Here is a 22,342-nt window from a genome sequence, read left to right as displayed (position 1 = left end):
AGGTTGTCGGTTTCCTTAACATGCGATTGAGGACCGACCCCGAACCAATTATTTGAACCTGTTGCTAGTGACCTACTAGAATGAGTTCAGGTGGCAAAATATTTAGTTTTCTGAAAAGAATGTAAAAAGAGGTAATTATAGTTCTCTTTGTAAGTATTATCCATGTTTTCCGTAGAAGGGGAAATGCAAAAGGCAGGTTTGCGAGAGGTCTTTTCGATGGGCAAAGTTCTCTTTAACTAACGGAACTTTATAACACCAGATACGTCATATGCGTCTTGAAAATAGGATCGAGACACCTCGGGCTCTCACGGTGGGTGTCTATGGCATACTGAGGTGTAAAATGTAATAAGCAAGTAATAAAAAGAGCAAGGTGCTATAAACTCCTATAAACTGTTTTATTGCACCAGTACATTAAGGGGAATTTGCATTTTATTCGTCTTTCATTTGACATGCAAAACTCGGTCTTCTGATCGATAAATGGAGACCACGCCAGAGAGCGAAAAAAAAATGTAGGGTAATTAACCACTTCGTTCATAGACATGACAAGTAACCTGAAAATTAGTTTCCTAAGGTGGGGGCGGGTGTAACTGAGCCCTGGACTTGTTGGAAGACCACTCAGGGCCTTTGAGCAACCTGCCGAAGGCAAATTGCATATTTGTTTTTCTTTGGAACCGGTGATCATTTGGAGATAATTTGGAGACTTAAACAACGAGAGCTGATTTCCTCGAGACCATTTCTTGAAATTCCTTTCTTCTTAGCCATTCATATTTTCCCTTGTGCTAAATATAGGGCGTCTCTTTTTTTAATGAGGCAAATAGATTCATCTGTTGCCCCTTGATAATGAATAAATTTACGATCGTCCATTTTTCTGAAGCATTCATTATTTACCAATTTTCTTAAGTTTTTCTTCTATTCCTGTACTATGAAATTCTTTGGTGTAGCATTTCTAACTGAATAGCATTTAAATGCTAACACACAACTCTCTCTCTCTCTCTCTCTCTCTCTCTCTCTCTCTCTCTCTCTCTCGTCAATTCTTATCACTCCCTACATCTTATCTAAGTCATTTGTTTTATTGCTAATTGGATTCCGAATTATTATTGACCGCTGATTTCTATGCTTTATTAACCATTTACCTGTTCGTTTATCTGACTTCCATCATCTTTATTCCGCTTCACTGATTTCATTTTCGATTGATGGCGTTCTCGAATAAAATTCTAGTCTGGTTAATCATCTTCGCTCTTCCAGGTTCTACTTCACCACCTTTTCGTAAGACTCGCAGTTAGTGGAAAATTCTCACGACCTAGTACACCTAGTAAACATTTACGGCTGGTCATCTTTCTGCTACCGAATACCCTGCAGTTAGATTTGCTTAGAACAATAGAGCAACGGCCATAAAACTAGTTTTAAGAACGAGTTAAATAATCTGGCAGGGCTTACATCTAGTTTCAGCTTGCTCAATAGCAAGAAATCATTTTCGGTTGAGATAGATTAATGATTATTGTATCTATACTATCTATATGTATAGCTGTAATGAAGTTTTCAACGTGACGTAAGTAAATGCATACTTAATTCAGGATTCGAATCAAGGTTAAGACAGGAGGAAGAAATTGGCAACCTCAACCCATCGACAACAACAGAAATGAAAACAAAAACTTGTTGGGAGGTTCCGTCACCTCGGTCGCCGCTGACCTACTTATGTCAACAGAGAGCTACGAGCGGTCACTGCAGGCAGGGTATCATGGGCAAAAGTATATCTTTTTCTTCTTCTTCTTCTTCTTCTTCTTCCTTTTAGGGAGTAATGGGTCTTCGAAAAAATGCAATTGTTTGTATATATATATATATATATATATATATATAATATATATATATATATATATATATATATATATATATATATATATGTATTAAATACGTGGTCGTGGTCTAGTGAGTATGACGTTCACTTGCACAGGGAAAGCGCCCTTGGGTCAGTCCCGAGTGAGTCGGAATTCTTTAGACTAGTGTCATTTAATCCAATCCTGCCTCTGTTAACTGAGACTCCTAATTTATGTATACCTACATGTCTGAGGTGGGCCCCGGCCGGAATAAAGACGGACATGCTTCTTAGCAGTATCGCTGAAGACCAGAAGGTTGTAAACTTTTAGACTCATTTTTTCTGAGCGAGAGATACATAAGGTAAATATATAAACCTGAAGGAAGGAGAAGTTATCCTTACTAGGGTAATGTGTACATGAATGCATATGATTTCATGGAAAGCTCAGGATCAAGCCGTCTATCCAGCATTGCACTCTGAACCTTGGATTACTAGTTTTGCCATTTTTTTTAGTCAGGTCTCTATTGATTTTTGTTAATAAAGATCACTGACACTGAGCAGTTAAAGTGTGTACACAGTACCGTAAAACGACATCAACAGGTTGATAACAAGTCAACGACCATATGCGGAGAAAGAGTGCATTGGAAATGTTGGATAAATGTGTAAAGTGGTATTTAGAACTACCAAAAAGTCGTTAACTTATCATTAAGTTTTTTGTGAAGTGTGTGCGATAAGTTACTGGCGTGTGTTTATGACATGTTTTACTGGAATGTACATGAATCCCTGCAAGATGAACTGCACCCAGATCGATGTAGCTCTGAATATTTAGATTTTAAAGTGATGTTTATGTGAGGGACTATATATACTATAGTGTTGTTATTAACTGGTAAGCTTTCTCAAATTATATTCCACCAGGAGAGCATCTATTTAGTAACTGTTTCAGGTGCGCCAGTTGTCCGTACTACCCACTGAACGTGAAAGTTTATGGTGAAATTAATTTTTATTATTTTACAGCAAACTAGGTTTTACCATCCAACTTTTGCAGTGTTGGTCTGTCTATGTGTATTGTATCTTACCCAACACGTATTGAACATTATTTATTATGATACTTGTCTAGCTGCACTTTGTATTCCAGGAGCAGAGAAACCGGATGCTAGAGCCAATGGGGATCACGCAGAAAGTGAAACAGAGAGCTATTACTTTTTCTCTACGAGTCTCCCAGGAGAAGAATCATCTTTGGCGAGGGGGCGATCGCTGGAGGTCGAGGCGAAAGATACCCAAAATATCTTTCGAACAATTAACAAGAATGTGGGCTTTGGAGGTCAGGGGAAAGATGCCACAATAAACCGTTCAGAAATTAGCGGCTCTGAAAAGGCAGCAGCAAAAGAAGAGGGTGCTCGATATGACTTGACATTAGTCACTCAAAAAGTGAGGGAAGTGGTATCTTCCGATAAATGGAATGATGCAGGGGGTACAGAGGGCAGTGAATTAACGGCAAAGGATACGGAAGATGATATCAGAGAGGCAGGAAGTGGAAATGTTAAAGAAATCGGCAATGAGGGTGTTAGGAAGGATACACAGGATACAAAAGTAGATGAAAATAAGAGTAGTGATGGTACTCGTGAAAGTGATTTAGAAAGAGACAAACATGCAGGTGGAGAGGAAGCCCATACAGGTAACAAAGATGAGGAGATAGAAGCAGAGGAAGTTGACATAACGGAAAAATATGTGGAAGACGAAGGACAGGAGTTAGAACTGGGTGAAAATGTCAAAAGAGAAGACAAAGATAATGCAGAGGAACATTATGATGAAGACATTGAGTATACTGAGACTTCTAGTCAATTACCTATAGGATCCTTTACGTTCACTACTGAAGGAGTAGACCAAGGTAGTACAACAGATATTCATGATCTCAATAATGATGATCCGAGTAGCAAGGAAGAAGCGTACATTTTAGAGGACGATGAAGTCTATATAGAGTTCGAGACCGATGAGGAGACAAGGGAGTCCGTCGTAATATCAGACGAAGACGAGGCTGCCGATGACTTGCCTAGGAAACGAAAGAAAGGAAACCGTAAGCGAAAATCCAACAAAAGAAAGGGAAACAAGAATAAGAATAAAAACGTTTACAATTTCGTCATTGAAAACGGCCACCAGGAAACGTTCCAGGAGGTTATCGAAGACTTCAACCTTACTCTTATCGAACTCAATCTCGAGAGGCTGGCCGCTTCGTCCTCCAGAGGTAATAATTTCTTGTGGATTGTTTGTGCTTGGGTCCTTCCGAGTTTTCAGGGATTTATTTTTCATAAACATTTCATTTTCACTTTTTAATTTTTTTCAACATTTGTGTTTCCCATAGTTACTGTTATTTAATTAATGATCTTGGACAAGAGTTTCGAGCACGAAGTCCTCTAGAAAATCGTTGCTTTTGTTTTGGTTCAGTGAACGGTAATTTCTGTACAGTAATTAATTGTCATGTCTGGATTTTATGGTATCCGAATATTGATAGAATATAAATGAGCTCAATCTCCCAACGTTTTCATAACCCTGATCACCTATACACTTGCAAAAGCTCTAATGAAGTTACATCAATGTACGGGGATGCCAAACCTTTATGAAATTAATTTTTCTTGTGTCCCCTTACAACTGATATGTTAGAAAAGGGACATTTTAACGCCTACGGAATCAGTCCATTGATATTCTCAATAATTAAATTTTTTGTTCTACATTGTTTTGTTCGTGCTAGCTACCCACTAAATTTTGACTACATTAAATGAAGCACTTCATGTTAAAAATAATATATACAGTTTCCTTTCCAGGCTTTCGAAATCTTCATGCTTTTGCCCGTTTCACAGTAATCATCTTCTTGTTTTCATATTTCAAATTTAACCTTAAAATAGAAGATTTAGTTTATTTTCGCAGTCTGACTTTTAAAAACACCATTTTTTACATTTTAAAAATCAAAAATCCCTTTTCATAGTCGTAGGATTCAACTTCCAAAACTTATTTCATTATACTCTTAATTGGAAGAGTCGATGGGCTAAAATAGCTGCTGATTTTCATGGACGACATTGGCCCAAAAATATATTCTATCTTTGCTTTTTCTGTTTAAAGCTACCATTTGAAAGTATAGCCCTCCAAGGTCTTTTTCATAAAGAAAAAAATTCTTTACCTACAAGTTCGCTTTTTATATAATAGATTACTGGCGTTCACATTCAGATTTTGATTATCTTTATTCTCGTTATCTTTAGAGGTTATTTTCACAGCAAAATCAGGTATTTTCAGTCTACAAATAGTGTTTCAAGTAACAAGTTCCCTTCCAGGCACTCACTGTTATAGGTTGTCGATTCTCTCATGCACAGAACATCTTCCTCCTTTCCAGAACCACGCCAGAATGTTGTGTACCTGGAAGATATACCCCTGGATGACCCCGTAAATCGTCCGCAGATAGAAAGCTTGAGTCTGTGGCAATATTTCTTGAACTTTATTGCTGGAGATGAACCAGAGCCCCCTCCTAAAGCAGCCATAGTCGGTGGGATTTTTGTAAACCTTTCTTCCTGTTTTATTTCACTTCTCCGCAATACTTTTTTTATAATGCATCTTGTTTCAGAAATCATTTATCTCTCTAGAATAATAAGGACTTGTCTTTTCAGCAATGTTTCTCAAGAATATAGTAGAAAAGTTTAGGGTTCACGTGAAAAATATATAAGAAAATGTGCTTCTACATTGTCATTAATTTGATTGTTACCGGAATTTTTCATTTTATACTTCATTCCCCTTTCTTCGTTGACATGAAGACTTAATTTATTTAGACATCATTTTTTCCATGAAAGATGCGAAAACGCGAGAGTATTAGTGAAAGAAAATTTACTCATTTCTCTTCCATTGACATTTAACATCAATTGGCGTTAGATCATATTGATTAAGAATAAATGGGAATATATTAACGATACTAGAAGAAAATAAAGTACAGTGTTAAGGTTCTATGTAGAGAGCAACATCCGCATCAATATGCTACACAGTGAACCCAACATAGATGCTATTGAACAACTAGATTTGTTTATGTGCTCGCTTTGCGTTTTTGCACGACAAGAAACTTATGCTGTTCAGAACTAGGGAAGGGAGAGGGAAAAAATGAGAAAGTCAGAGGTTAAAGCACAGAGTAGCTATAAAGTAGACAGATAGCTTCACGGCTCATGCTTCAAAATCACTTATATACATGTGATTTTGATATCAGCTGAAGGCGCAGAAAATGTTAAAAAGAAACTACAGAATGGCAAGTACTTTCGTGCATTTTATATACATCTGGGCACAAAGGTAAATGGATAGATAGATTGGTAGAAGGAGGGTAGCTTACAGAAATGAGAGATACCAAAGATAGTTAGAGATATCCAAATCTTTTTTTGCATGAACTACTTTATAATTGTGACTTATGCATGTTTGTATACATAGAAACCAAGTTAGAGATATGGCTCTGGTAAAAGACCACAGTAATAAGATAAACTTGAATGTACCTTTTGTAACTTGACAATGCCAAATAGGAGGGAATCACAAGGTTGATGTTTTGATAACCTATAGTTTTAATTTCATTGTCTTCTCTTCAGAGAAACGACTTGATCATCCTTGCGACTTCTTACCTGGAGAGTACAGAGGCTGGTAAGTAACTGTTTTGTCTCGGAATCATATATTTCTGTTCCGTAAGAAAATCATGTATTTGGAATGCGACGGAAGTTTCTGGTCACCTACCATTATAATTCTAGATCAGTCTTATGTAATTAATACTCAATTACTGCTTAAGTATCGAATATTTTTGTTGTTTTAATGTTAATTGGTGTTAATTCCCCATCTCTAAATTGTTTTGGTTTGTAATTCTCATTATCTGAACTGCTACTTATTCCCAGTACACTAATATGGTTCTTTCGATACTGATATGTGTCTTTGAATATTAAGTAAGATTTATTCTTGAATGCCTCAGGGTTTTAATTACAGGTAACTCTAAACTTCAGGAAGTCTCAGTAATGATGTTCATTTCCTAAATTCTAAATTTTTCCTCAGGAAAAATTTAGACAGAGATCATTCGGCAATACTTACGTTTCCATCTATTGGTGATTTGAATGGGCTTTGACCCCACTGTTTTCTATAAATGCCACAGTATCATACCACATAAATCCTTCATCAAGCAGGTTCCTATAGCATTATAATTTCACGGCATTCAAGTTCATATCTCTGAGCCATTCTTTTAAAAAATCAATGCGTTTTTCTCCCCAACAGGATGCGCAACGCCCAGAAGAAGCAGGTCGTCGTTATAGGAGGGGGCGTGGCTGGCCTGTCCGCTCTCGGAACTCTCAACAAACTTGGAATGACCGACTCCATCTTGATCGAAGCTTCGAACAGGCTTGGTGGTCGAGTACACACTGTCAGGCACGGTTAGTCTCCTCATGCTTATGAAGATGAATTGCACATAGGCAGTGACATTAAGATTCTGGAAATCTGCGTAGTCCTCTGCTGTACTGCAGATTTACAAGGCATCCATTTTTTTTCCAAATTTCTGTGTGAGCTTGAATCCGAAAGAATATATTTTCACTCACTATACACAGAGTAGGGAGTTACTGTTTTTGTATTCAAGTTCACAGAAAGACTTCGAAAGGAAAAATGGGTGTTATCATAACTACATTAGGCTTGTATATAAGGAAATATACATAGGCACAAACCGCTAGAATTTTAATTACACTACATCCGAAATAGGTTTATCTTGTCTAATGCAATCAAAAATCTAAAATCTGGTTTTATAATATTCATATAAGAGTATTTTTTTGTGGATCAGATAATAATAACTTAATTCCGTTCAGATTAGCATCAGTAAATCTTATCGACTGCTATTAAATTATTTTCCTCTCTCCCCCTTTCTCTGCCTAAATCTTTCATGTGTTATATATATATATATATATATATATATATATATATTATATATATATATATATATATTATATATATATATATATATATATATATAGATATATATATATATATATATATATATATATCTTCCCTTATTAACTTACCAGATGAGTAAGTATTTCATGGATGCTTAATTGTTATTCCAGCCCAGTGGATGGTAGAAGAAGGGGCTCCAAGAATACAGGGCGAAGCTCTCAATCCCCTTTTCCAGCTGGCCTTTGAAATTGGAGGTGTTGGTGGCCCAGAGGCTCCCATAGATTGGGGTAAGTTGCAATTCGTCACTAACATCTTTTGTCAATTGATCACACAGTGTACCGTTTAGGGATGGAGGCTAGTATCTTGAATATTTGGGTTATGAGTGAGGGTGTTAGCATTTTTTTTATTTGTAGCTTCTATCCCAAGTGCATTTCCAGAAAAGTCTAGAAGAAATCAAGTTCTCAAGGAACACTGTCCAACATCTTTACCTCTGATGAGGTAAAGATGTTGAAATTATCGTCATTTAAGCGAAATAACATCAACGTATTTAACCTTCTGGGAAAACAATGTCGGTTTTGTCAATAATATTAAAATAATTTACTCAGTGAGGTTGAGGGGTGGGGCGCTGTGGCCATGTGGAAAAAAAGAGTGTTAGAGGTTTGGAAAGAGAGTATATGATTTGGAAGTGTTTGAAGAGGTCACAAGAATACCTGAGAGGTACTGGATAGATAATATGGAAAAGCTACTGTGTCTTATTACCTGGTTAGTGATAGGGTGCTTGCAGGCGGGAGGCAGTTACGCATTTGTGAATGGGGCTATGACTTCCGGCTGATGAACCTTCAGTGTACAATACATGCATGTGTATGTGATAAAAGTTCTAACCAGACGGTTCCCCTCTGATTCAACAGTTACAGTGTAAGTGTAGCAGTGACCGAAAAGAAAAAAAAGAAAAGAAAAAACTTAAAACTAAAAAGAAAATAAGTTCATTATCTTAAATTTTCCCATCAGCAAGATATAACGCCGTATGGACATAATATTTTTTAGAATAGATAGCAGTTTATGTACACGTTTTAATCTCGCTTTGCAAATGTATAGCCCCATAGAATCCTTCATTTTGCATTTTGCGCTTTTACTATGAACTTTCATTGTAGATGACGATGTGTTAACGAGCGACGGAGATTTGCAAGACTCGAGGACCATCAGGAAAGGTCAAAGGATCTTGGAGCATCTGCAACATGACCCGAGGGAGAGGTCAGCCCTCCGATACCACGAAAGGTCTTTGGGCGACGTGTATTCGAGAAGGTAAGGAATATCGTCACAGACATGTAGAGAGAGAGAGAGAGAGAGAGAGAGAGAGAGAAATTACCATGGATAGTAACTAGTAAATTACATGTGCACAGATCATTGCGTATTTATTATTATTACATACGGACTTATTCATAATACACACATACATAACACCCACACACACCTTCTATATATAAAAGTCTTGACTTGAATTCTATTCATATCTTGGTTCCTTCATAAACTTGACTTTAGTGTCACAACTTTGATAGCCAGGCGAAAGTCCCACGAATGTCAAACCAAATCTTCAGTGTTACAGCTTTGACATCCAGACAAAAGTACAACGTTTTTTTAATCAAAACGCCAGTGCCACAACATTAATACCCAAAGTTGAGTGCCACAACCATGATACACAACTCTGATGTCACAATTTTGATGTCGTATTTCAGGTTTGATGAAATGTGGGGACCGACAGTTGACGAGAAAGACAAACAGGCGTGGATGTACTATATCCATCAGGTATTTAAGAGCACATTTGCTTATAATATTCGTATATATCATATGACTTATGCAGGTTATGTCCACGTGATTCTTGATTCTGATTTTGTACAGAACTTTAACGCTATATTCTAATTTTTGTGTCTTTAATTTTAAGCTGCAAGTTACTATTATAATTATTATTTTTTTGTCTCTTTACTATCTACCGAGATGTGGTATTAAGTCAGGGAAGAAGCTGATGATATGACTTCCAAATAGAGGGAATAAAGATCTAGATTTAATTAGAATTTTAACTTTTATCACTGTGGTGTCCTAAGCTTACTTAGCTCCTTGGTTTTGGCAGCTCAGAATTTAAATTGGTCCATCAGATCCTGATTCTCCTGAAGAATTAGCATTCCAAAGCGCTCAGGACGAACTTTGTTTTCGGTTGTATTCATAATCGGAAATATCTGCAAAAATTATAACTATCACCTTGACCCATTTGCAGGCAAAGCCTGAACAGCCTTCGTGGTAGTGTTATATATGCTAAGGTTAACAAGAAAAAGACTCTAAAGCTATTTTTCAGGATTAGTATTAACCACCCAACGTTTCACCTTCCTTGTCTTCAGATTATCAGTGGGAAGTTTGGTGTCAACAGCTGGATGAACATGGCAGCGAGAGACGCAGCCAATTTCAGGGACTTAGGGAGGGACATCATCTGGAAAGGTGGCATGGACAAACTCGTCCAGCACCTTCTGGTAATGCCGGCAAAGTTACTTGGATTAGCATTCTAAATATACCCCTATTTTGTTCGAGAAATTACACAGAGCTGCGGGATATTTAAAGGAACCTGTAATGTTCTGTTTTGCTTTTTATGAAGCTGCATAATGTTGTGTTTTCCTTTAGAATTTGTAGACTACCGTTTGCTTGAAGTTTTGAAAGTTATACACTGCGTATTCTTGAGGGGAATCATACAAATTGAGTGGTTTTAAAGGAAATTATGCATTTGATTTTACTTGTGCAGCAATAAGATTTTAAAGAAAATTTAGATATGCGAGATTTATAAGTTATACATAATGTACGAGTCTTAAGTAAGCAACAAAGAACCATAGGAACATATAAAAATAATCATAGAGCTGTTTCTTTGAAAACCATGCATCCCTGTGCACATTTTTCAGGGAAGTTATGCAGTAATCTGAGAATTTCTAAGGAAATAGTGCAGTTGTCTAAGAAATTTATGCAGTTATGCGTAATTTCTGAAAGACTGAAAGCCATAGTTTTGTAAGTTATATATCCAAAATTATGACAAAAAATATTTTCATAGATTTAATTCCGTACCCATTCTTCTTTCCATAAAATTTATGAAATCGTGTCATTTATTTCATACTTTTTTTAACTCCTTATTGAGAGAAATTTACCTAAAAATCAATAAAAAGTCGAATTGCTGTATTGTTGGAAATGTATTTCTTCAAAACCACGGCGTTACAATAGAACCGTAGTTTAACTAACAAAATTGGTTGCAAGTTGTCCATTGCTAGAAGTCAATCAAGTTTGGTTAGTAAGATTAAATGAGTTTGTAGCTATATTTTTTATTTTCTGGAATATAAAAAACTCTTGGGAACGGTTGGATAATTTTGTTTTATCTAGTATTCTAAGTGTCAGTTTGTGACACTTAGAAAACATTTAGAATTGTCAAAGCATGCATTCTTTTCAATTATATAATAAGATCAACATTTTCTAAAGGAGGCTTAGTTTTGATTGGCTTTTGAAATGGATGATTTTCAATATGAAAGACCTCATAATATGACTCGAAATATACAGGACATGCATGGCATGACTTAAGTAATCTTTAAAAACTTTCATGTTATCCGACAGTTGAGACCAGAATTTACTTAATGTCTTTTGTCTTCAAACTCTAATTTTTTTTTTTTTTACTTTTTAATGTACTTTTTTACTTAAATACTTGTTCACAATTTTATTTACTATTGTGCCATAGACGAAAGAGTTCAAATGGAAAATAGTAAAAAGCGAATGGTTGACGCAAGACCTTTTCATTTTAACTTAGGATTCAAGCTACACCCCAATGACTACATAGTTGCCAGAAGCCCCTGGAAAGTTTAACAGCATGATATGTATCATGAAAACAAGATTTCAGCCATTTCCTAACTAAAAATGTTTATTAAATAAGTTAATCAAATTGGGTAGTGCTTCATTTCTCTATCAAATTTTTAACTAGATAATTTTTAACGAGATTCATATCTTCATCTTCATTAACCTTTCTTATTCTTCAATCACTTTGGGATACCCTGCTACTTGTGACACCTATTACTGTAAAGTCAATAGGCAAGTTATATATATCATCTGTGACCCACCCACTCCCAAAACCACCTTAATTTTGCTCATGACTAGCTTGAGATTCTGCGTGTTAGGTCGTTCTCTCTCTCTCTCTCTCTCTCGCTCTCCTCTCTCCCTCTCTCTCTCATCTCCTCTCTCTCTCTCTCTATTTTATATATATATCTTTTTTATATATATATATATATATTATATATATATAGATATAATATATATTATATATTATATATATATATATATATATATATATATATATTATATCTAATGAGAGTGTATAGCACCTCTCAGTGACTGATCATGTCCAACTAAAATGCAAAGTGATATCAGTAATTTTTCCCAATTTTTTAATAATGATAGAAAAAGTATTCGTAATTATATCTGAATGCAGTGTTCTATGTTTATATGATGGTTTGAACGAGAAAAAAAAACACCATTCTCAATTATTATCCCAGTTTGCATTTAGAGTGTAATGAGGCCTTTCCATTGCTATTTTACAGCTATTTTTAACTTCATTACCGCCCTCCACCCCCACCCCAACCCCCACCCCCTTTTTTTTTCTTCTTTCCCTGTCTTCCTTCAATGATTCTTCATGCCTTCCTTAACTGTTCAGTTTCGCTGCCAACATATTTCCAGAGACAAAGAGCTTTCTTGCCAAGGCTATTATCAGCATGCTATGTGTAGTATGATTTCATACAATACTCTGATATTTTCTTTATTATTGTGCGTTGAAGATTTGTCTCGTTCTCTCTGTAGGACCAACATCTACGCATTTCTCTTTAAGAGGCGCTCTTTTGATCTTTAAGTTAAGACGCACTTCTTTTCAATTATCCTTTCCATTGAGCTTCAATTCTATCGATATCTAACTCGTCCTCTCCTTTCCATCATAAAAGTACGATATCTCCAGCGAGCAGTTACGTCTCTCGAGCCCCGTGTGCCAAGTCTTCTGGGACAGACCCGAGGAAGATGATCCGCTCGTGGTCCTGGCAGACGGGTCCTCCTATCGTACCAATTACATCATCAGTGCCCTGCCTCTTGGCACCCTGAAAGATTACCACCACAGGACTTTCGTTCCACCTCTGCCGAGGTCACTTTCTAACGCTTTGATGGTAAGTAGAATGTCTGAATTTTTTTTTTCTTTTTTTGATTTCTCAAATTTTGGTCTGGTTTTCCTCTAAATGTTTAATTTTCTTGCTGATAATAGCATAGATAAATAATTGTTACACTTAATTGCTGAGCACATTTATAGTTTTTGGTTTCAGAATTGTAACTCATAAGGAGTTTCTTTCTCTTGAACTCCAGTGTTTGAACTTCAGATATTATTTTTGGTTAATATAGATAATTATAGATGAAATGCATATTTCATTCAGCTTCTTAAGTCACCGAGCCATTTTGTATGTTCGTCTTTGCTCACCAGCCTAGTAATTTTCAGATCTGGGTTAATGTACCATTATTTAAAACATAACCATTTTTCTGCCTATCTTTACGTCTAGCCAAAGAGGAGGCAGAGAGTAAATGTAAATAAATGTCAAAATCGGGCCTTTGATCTTTCTGAAACAGAGAAATAAACAATTGATAATTATGATGAATGAGACATTACAACAGATTTCCATTTCTCCAGGCTTTTGATGCTGGTGTGGTCAATCGCATATCCCTTGGATGGGACTACTCCTGGTGGGGTCCTAAACCCTTTAGCCAACAGCTCCTGTGGAAGGACTACAACTTCCCCAGGGAAATGGTAAGTCCCCGGATCAGGTTTTAAGTGAATGATGTATAAACGTGATTACTGTCATTTCTTCTTCCTTTCTTGCTATCAATCTTTCTTTTCCTCTCTTTTTATATATCTATTCATTTGTTCGTTTATTTATTTATTTATTTACTTATGTTTTTGTTATTGGTTTGTGTGTTTGTGTGTGTACTTACTTATTCATTCACTGATTTATTGTTTAAAAGGTTTCATTTGTAATTTACTGTTTGAGTAATAACAATGTGAATTCCAGTATTAATTCTATAGGAATTTAAATTGTTCAGGTGTGCTTATTGATAGAACGGCGACATTCTTTGTATTTTTTTATTCGTCTCTGTGACCATTTTTGCAGTGATTTCTCTAAAGATTCCTCACTGACAAAATTGGAAAAAAAATTACTGCTCATGATGAAAGAAAACGATCAAAACGTACATGACATTTACGCTACAGTGGAGGTAAAAGGCAGTGCCGTAAAAGGCAAATAAGCAGCCCTAAAGAAACTAGATATTTATGGAAGCCCACGCATTTTAGGAGTGAACGTATAACTTCGTGTCCACAAAAGCATAAAAACATCTCAAACTAAAGCAAAGGAATTCATTTTTATTTACACAATATATATACTTCATGTTTTGCAGGAGTGGATGTCGAACATCGTGTCAATAAGAAGCAATCCAGAGCGACCGACCCAGCTGGAGATGGAGGTATTTGGAGACGCGGCCATTGCCATGGAGAACATGAGCACGGAGCAGGTCATAGCCCACCTCATCAACTTCCTGAGGACGACGAAGAAGGAGTACACCGTGTCCTTGCCAGTTTTCTTCCACAGGTACTTTGTCACCGACATAACTTTCTCCATTCTTCTCATACGACCAGATCATCTCAAATCATTCTGATACATCGTTTCACTGGTGGTGACGTTTTCGTCACTCTTTATGTATCTCATCAACCCATAATTCACCATTCTTTCCATATGACCAAATCATCTTAAAACAAAATGATCCATTATTTCACCTGCACTGATGATTTCACCATTCTTATGTGCCTCCACCCTTCTCACCCTTTCAGCTCTAATTATGCCTGAAATACTGCATAAGTACATAACCTTACTTCTTTCTAATGCATTCACCTTCCACATTTCACTTCATGAAGGAGAGTTAGCTCAAGATATCCTTCCTACATTCCAACCTTACCTTCCATGCACATTCCAGTTTTCTTCCAAGTCTTTTTCCCTTAACCTCTTACCATGACTTCAATAATTTAATGTTTTGTTAGGTCAGAGTAACTCCGTGCAAAGGTATGACTAGATTCCCATGATGGCATGGTGTCAGCTGGGATCCTCTGGGCATCAGACGAACTGGGTGAACAAGGCCCACTAAAATGAGAATTATGATACGGGAAACTGGAGAGGAAGCTAGAGATTAGTGAACTCCATACATGGGGTATGCCTAGAGCAATTTCATGCATAAGGATAAATTTCGGTATAATATGAACATGCTCCATAAAATTTACAGGAGAGTTTTATTGATGGGGTTATCTTCAAAATATAAAATATTAAAACCATTTCAGTATCAGAGTATTTCAGTTACATTTTCAGTTAATCTTTCACACTGCAACAATTCCACTAGATGAAAAAAAATCGTTAGTCAATAGTTGCTATTTGCTTGATTCCTGTAAAGTGAAGTAGAGACGCTCCTCTATACTCACGAACGAGTTACGTTCCGAACGGATGTTCGTATCTTGATTTGTTCGTAAGCCCAACTTGATATACTCAGAGTCATTACATACAGTATTATTTTTTTTAATACCAAAACGCAGTACTAGTACTCTATTGCATTTTATAGAGTATTTTATTAATACGAATTATATATAAAACCTAAATACATTAGGTACATTAAGCAAATTATTATTATAATAATACAGTAAAATTCAGTTTTCATTTACAATCATGGTTGTTCATATCTCTGAAAGATTGTAAGTTGAAAGTAGAGGAGCGTCTGTATTCACCTATAACAAACATTCATAAAAAAAACATCATCCCTTCAGATCGAAATGGAGACAGAGCCACTGGTCGAGAGGATCTTATCATTCCTACATGAATATGAACGCTATGAACTTCAACGACCGCAGTGTCTTGTCTCCGATCTTAGCCAACACCCGAGGAAAAAGAGTAAGTGCTACTCAGCCGTTTTTTTGTAAAGGTGAGGTTTGTTACTATGAGATTCAGGGTCTCTGTAACACGGTTTTTTGGACTTTGCTCCTTGTCAAAACATCGGATGTGGCTGAAAGTTGACATATGTATATTTTACAACCACACACAAATTTTGTCAGCATTATCAATAACCTAAACCCAATAGTTTTGATTTTTATAGAGTAAAAATGATCTAGCCAACACCATGGCCAATGATTACGAGCCAAGAGTCGAAAAACATTCATTACGTAAGCAAGGTAAACAACTTTTGACGAAATGTTGCCCCGCCCATCCACCAGACAGAAACTCCATCGGCTCTGAAACCCACAGACTTTATGAATGGCGGAACATAGATGTAGGTGGGGTATCTAGCGTAGTAATACTACTGTAGCAGTAGTGCCGCAACAGTATAGCAGTAATATACATGAATTAAACGTTTAGGTCAACTGCTGGGATCCTTGAGGATCATTTAGCACTTCTTACAACTACTCGAGAAATTAGTTTTTATAGCCAGAAGTTAAATTTTCTAATCCAACAATGCCCATGGTAGCCTTCAGTGTTATCCTGAATTATAACGAGGCGAAAGTGGGTGGAGCCTCATGAAGTCACCATTCTGACGATAATTATTGGTGAAGGTTTAAAGCCAATATACGGTACCGGCTATTTTATTTTCAGTAAATAGGCAGATAGCCAATAAATAAAAATTGCTTGACATTGGATATAGCAGTTATCAAATCAAGCTTGTCTACTATGTTTTTGAAAATTATCAACTATTCCCTACATCTTGTCAATCTGATTGTGACCTGTAAAGTAGACTGTAATTTCTTAGGAAACTTATTTTGGGAGTTAGACTAATAATCGAAGTGTTTTTGTATTTATTAACATATTTTGTTGGTTTTTTCATTATGACAATTATCAGTGGAGAGGTTCCAGAGTTCATAAAGGTGTACTGCTTTGCTTGTATTTAAATTTGTTTGTCATTGTTGCCAGAGGTTTAGCCTTCGTTACGAATAGCCAATCATCCATCGAGAAAGAGGGAAGAAATGCTGTCATAAGTTACGTAATGAGTGGGTTCGAAACCTTTTCTCTGAGTAAGTTGGCCCGTCTTCAAAAAAAGCCACTTTTACATTATAAGTACCAAATTTATTCAACCTACGTAATGCAGAATACAGTCAAAATTTATGTGTAGATATAATATGTATTCTGAATAAGCGTTATATTTATGAAATGCATAGATAAAAAGTTATTGCGAAAAAACCGTGTTACAGAGGCCCTGAATCTCATAGTAGTTGACCATGAATCAGTTTCCTGCAACTTTAAACTTTTGTTGGTGTGTGAAAAGAGTTAACAGAGTGCATTTTCTTAACAATACTTGATTTATTTTACAATAAATATCATTGCCGTACTACAGGGCTTTACAGTTTTTTGTACTCCAGACAAAACTTGCATTTACTGGATAGCCGATTCATTATTTCACCATAATAAAATAAATCCTTTACATTAATAGGGCTTAATATAAACTAATAATCTTATTAATTCAGTAATTTATGCTACTGGTAACTAATAAACTACAGCTGTTAATAGTGTTTCAAATTGTGTTCTTTGAACCAGACATGAATTTGTACATCTGGTTTGTAATATTTTGGAAAGCTTCCAAACAATGCATGAATTGACCCTGTGAATGATATTCCTGCTCTTTTGGTATCTAAGCTATGCAAATGGGGACTCTTAGCAAACCATTCATGCGCATGCTCAGTAGATAAGCCTGTACCCTTAGCATCTAAGCTGGCCAGTACTCCTACTGTAATTTTCTGAAAGTAGACCCAGGAGGTGGACGGGCTAAAATCTGTTTTGGATTTTCAGAAAATACAGTTTCCTATATTATGGAGAAAATGCTATTATTTTAAACTTAAATATTCGAAAATAAAAGTACCTCGCTCTTTCACTCTCCAAATCAAACTCTGCACCAGGCTTTAACTGGCGATATGTAGTCTATAGATAACACGTAAAATCGAGATAGACAGGCATACTGCTTTATATCTATTTGTTTCTCTGGTTGAGAGATTATTTAAATTTTATGTAGTAGTTCTATTGTGTCATGTACCTAGCAACTGTAAATAAATCATTCCTTTGATTCCTGGCTATTAGGCTATAATCATTAGAAATAAATTATTATTAGAGGTACATAGACAGTAATGAAATGACAAACCAAATGTTGTTACTGTAGTGCAAGAAAGTACTGTAAAATGCTCGTGACTCATTCAATGCAAATAGATAAGAAACAAAAGATCCAATGAAAACTGAAATGATTTTCGATTTTCCACATAACAGAACATCTAGAAATTCTCTAGTTGAAAAGAGAAAAGTTGCAAGAAAATGTAATAACACTGCCACTTTCCACAGTCTCTCTTCTTCAGTGGAGAACACACGTCCACTGATCGGTTTGGTACAGTAGACGGCGCCCTTTTGTCTGGTGTGAGGGCAGCTCGCTGGGTCATGGACGAACACGCCATGCAGGAGGAGATGTTCTTGGTGAGTTTCGCAACTTTCGTTGGTCTAGGCTATTTTGACCCTTTTTTCGATCTGGACGACTAGGTTAAGTCTTTGGACTTTGTCCGTGATAATGGGGCAAATGACCACTCTCGTACGCCACATCAAGCCTGGATTCAAGGGCGAGGATCATGTATAGGTTAAAATTCTATCCATAGTATAAATAAAAAAAAAAGTTTGCTAAAGTCTGTACATGCTGTGTGTCACAGTGTACCAAGAGAAACACAGGGGTGGTCCAATCAGTGACAAAATCCATCAAGTAATTACAGAGGAAAAATTGAGATGAATAACAATATCTAGAAAATGTAAATTTAGGCCAATGAATTATATATAGAGAATAGGTACCTAAATTACGGATTACTAGTTCAGACGAAAAGTTGCTTTGAAGAAAGGAATTCATTGGTGCTGGAATGAAGAATAAAACTGCCATAGACGTCAGAAGTTGGACTGCAAGCTTGAGTTTACAGGTCCTTCAGGTAAGTGCGAGAAATTTAGGAAGGATGATTTTGTTGAGTAACTGAATTTAGAGGTACAGGCAAAATTACAAACATATCTGCATCAAACTTTTATTGGTGACCTCTTCAATACCATCCCTGTTAAGGTTCATACATGGAAGGAGTTACTGGTGTCTGTCTGGAAATAACAATGGGGATTCAAACTATATAAACATGAACAAGTTCAGCAAATGACTGAAACCCTTATCCCAGCTAGTCTTGACACCATAATTCCTGTCACTTAATAAGATAATCTTACCATCTACACATTTTTATACCTTCAGAACCAAAGTAGATTGGACCAAAGTTACAACCGAGGGGCACTGGGGTTCATTTATTACTCTAAATATATAAGCAATGGATGGCAAACTGAATCAGATGAGGAATAATTCTTTTTAACTATGCAGAGGGGTGAATCATATTACAGTTTAGTTTTAAGTGTTCCTGAGGGTTTACTTAATCGGACAATGTTGGCAGTAGAACCATCTTTCTGTTATAAAAGCCGAGACTTCAGTCTTCAATCAGTTATTTAAATCTGAAGAATGCCTGGTAGTATATCTATAGTAAAATGACAAGTTCTCATTCTCTTAGACTGGGAATTTTACATAAGATCCCAGTAATTGCAAAATCAATTGATTTAGAATCCCTACATTTCTCGTTACGATTTCAGGTTATCAACGGTGAGAGGAAGAGGTTGCTTCCACTAGACGACCAAAAGCTGAAAATTGATTACTACCAGTATTTTAAGAACCCGACCTCTGCATACCTGGGTGCTCTGGAAATTTCAGAGGCCCTAGAGAAGGAGAAAAAGAAAATTCAAGAAGAGAAGAAAAAATCTAAGGAAGAGCGGAAGGCTTCAAGAAAAGCTGCAAAGGAGCAAAGAAAACAAAAGAAAAACAGCAAGTCCGAGACTACCCACAGCAAGGAACACGTGACAACTGGTGACGAAGAACCAGCCTTCACTGAACCTCAACAACTGGACACTCAGACTGATATGCCAGACATTATTAAAAAACGTTCGAGGTTAGGTGAGTCCTATCCTGAAGAGCCACATCGTCATAATGCAATGCCTTCATCACACTCTGCAGTCCCCGTTAGCACTACCACCTTAGCAATAACTCCAAATTTTCATTCTTTTCCTGTGCAAGCTTCAAGCCAAGTCTTATCTCAACCTGGGCCTATGTTTCAGGGCATGGTGTCTTCATCAGCTGAGCACTACATGGCTGGGCACGATGATGAAGTGTCCGTTGTTTACTTAGATCCAGAAAGACACCAGGCAAACTACAATCCTGCCGTCAATTCTGATGTTAATGATGAAGTGTCTGTTGTTTATTTAGATGGACAAGCAATGGAATCTGGGGGAAATGGACATCCCTCAGTTGTGTACGTTGAAGGACCCTTGAATTCCCAACTAACAACTTTGGTTGATGCTCTTACGATGAAAAAATCTAATTCCCAGACGCTCTCCTCGTTACCTGATGAAAGTGATTCATTACCAACTACATCAAAGAAAAGAAAGAAAACAAAAACAAAAAAGAAAAAGCAGGAAATGGAAGCGAGAGTAGAAGAAAGGAAACAAGAGTCAAAGCCTGCAACAAAGGGAAAAGACAATGTTGACAGTGGTAAAGGTAAATCTGAGCCTCTCAGGCAAAACAAAAAAGGAAAACGAAACAAGAAGAAAGGTAACAAAAAGAAAGGTAAGCAGAAGAAAAGAAGTGGTAAAACAATGGGGAGAATAAAAAGCAAAAACATAATCATGAAGATGCCACCAATAGTACAACACATACTTCTAGCCTTCATTCTACTTCATATAACCCATATTTGCCTTATCCTGGAGGAATAAATGATCCTTATTATTTACCTTACCATGGACTCCATCCTTTGGATCATTTCTCTATTTTGTCAAAGACCCTAATGCTAGAACGAATGAAAGAAAAAGTCAACTCTGCCAGCAAAGAGGAAAAGTCTTTGGAGAGAAGAAAGCTAACAAGTGAAGAGAACTCTGCAAGTTCTGAAATTGTAACCACAATTAGAACTCCCTTTTCTGAGTCAGTAGTACCATCTCCGTCTCAAGCATCAGAGTCAACCAAGTATCCCGAACTTACAGTTGGTGCAAGTGAACAAAACAAGGTTTACAGTAACATTCCAAAGCAAGAAAAACTTGAAATACCGGCTGGGCATCCTCTAGGAAGTTCTGGGGGACAATCATCATATGGTTTTCTAAGCCCAACTCGAGATTTTCAGAGCCCGCAAATTCAGGGTATGAATGGCCAACAACACCAAATGTTTCATCCATCAATGAACCAGAGTCCCAGTCAACAGAACATCCACAGCAGTTCATACCTAAATCAGCAAAACTATGGAAATGTGCATTCTGCAGGGCAACCGAAGCCACCAGCTCCTTACAAAGTCTTAATGAGCACTTACAATCAACAGAATACTCACCATTTGAATATTAATTCCCAATTAAGCGGACATTTCAATCCACAGAGTTCACTTCTGCCTAACCAACAACCTTCTCCCCTCTCGTACACCTTAAATAACGACGAGAATCATTTTAGGCAGCAGAGTTATAATAATGGCTTTCCCATAGGCTCAGGTTCTGGTTTGAGATATGGTAGCTTTGAACGAATGGCACCCCATCCCAATTATAGTTCACAGATGATTCACCTTCCCACCCAACAACAACAAACATTTAGAGGTTACACAGATATAAACAAAGAAAATAAACCACAAGCTAGTGTTCACCTTGTTAAACCCCCACGTAATATTGATGATCAGGACGATACAGGAGACAAAGACTGGCAGACATCAAACAACACCAAAATTCCAGCGGCAATAACTGAGGAGGGGGAGGAGGAGAGCAAGACACCATCCGAAATGAGAAGCAAAAGTCGAGAAAAAGATGGGAATGAGAGTCAAGAGCAGAGTATCAAAGCTGATGTCACGTCTCGTGAGAGAAAGCGAAAGAGACCAAATAAACATACATTTCACAAAGGGAGGAACAGGAATTCTTTTTTGAACAGGCAAAGATACAACAGAAGGCCAGGACAACAACCTTTCATTATCATACCTGAGGCATCACAATTATTGCTTGGCAGAAATAACTATGCTGAAGAAAAGAGCCATTCGACATCAAAAGAAGTCAGGTCATCTGAAGTAAATGTGACCATGAAAAAATCTGAAACTGCTCAAAGAAACGTTGAAAATGGCAAAAACTCTAAAAGGACACGGGGAAATACAACTGCTGAAACCATTACGGAAATTCATCAGGAAACAAGCACAGCAAAATCAGTACCTCAGATTGAGAAATACGATGTCACCAGAAACATGGGATTAGATCAACCTTCCAACCTAGAACCACCTGTTGTGAATACGAATCAGTACTTTGGGTATCCACCTCATCAAAACGGCTATCCAATGATTCCTGCTCCCAGTCACTTTCCTTTCTTTTATCCTGTACCTTATTATAATCATCCCATGAATAATGCAGCTTCCTATGCAGT

At 36.8% G+C, this 22,342-nt stretch overlaps 1 protein-coding gene across 1 annotated transcript in view; it reads left to right on the top strand.

Annotated features, from left to right (window-relative positions):
- Nucleotides 1-20,679, top strand: part of LOC135225657 (uncharacterized) — a 33,823-nt gene extending 13,144 nt beyond the window's left edge. Inside the window, exons 3-16 of the mRNA XM_064264991.1 lie at nucleotides 2,949-4,055; nucleotides 5,196-5,345; nucleotides 6,418-6,469; nucleotides 7,085-7,239; nucleotides 7,918-8,034; nucleotides 8,899-9,049; nucleotides 9,481-9,550; nucleotides 10,138-10,266; nucleotides 12,751-12,966; nucleotides 13,479-13,595; nucleotides 14,240-14,430; nucleotides 15,648-15,771; nucleotides 18,196-18,324; nucleotides 19,507-20,679. Of these exons, the coding sequence (XP_064121061.1) occupies nucleotides 2,949-4,055; nucleotides 5,196-5,345; nucleotides 6,418-6,469; nucleotides 7,085-7,239; nucleotides 7,918-8,034; nucleotides 8,899-9,049; nucleotides 9,481-9,550; nucleotides 10,138-10,266; nucleotides 12,751-12,966; nucleotides 13,479-13,595; nucleotides 14,240-14,430; nucleotides 15,648-15,771; nucleotides 18,196-18,324; nucleotides 19,507-20,679 (3,881 nt within the window). The remainder of the gene's footprint in view (nucleotides 1-2,948; nucleotides 4,056-5,195; nucleotides 5,346-6,417; nucleotides 6,470-7,084; nucleotides 7,240-7,917; nucleotides 8,035-8,898; nucleotides 9,050-9,480; nucleotides 9,551-10,137; nucleotides 10,267-12,750; nucleotides 12,967-13,478; nucleotides 13,596-14,239; nucleotides 14,431-15,647; nucleotides 15,772-18,195; nucleotides 18,325-19,506) is intronic.
- Nucleotides 20,680-22,342: the final 1,663 nt, after the last annotated feature.

This window comes from Macrobrachium nipponense, chromosome 13, assembly GCF_015104395.2.
Source record: "Macrobrachium nipponense isolate FS-2020 chromosome 13, ASM1510439v2, whole genome shotgun sequence".
Classification (NCBI taxonomy): domain Eukaryota; kingdom Metazoa; phylum Arthropoda; class Malacostraca; order Decapoda; family Palaemonidae; genus Macrobrachium; species Macrobrachium nipponense.
The sequence above is the reverse complement of the archived record's forward strand: the minus strand, read 5'-3'. Positions and strand labels throughout refer to the sequence as shown.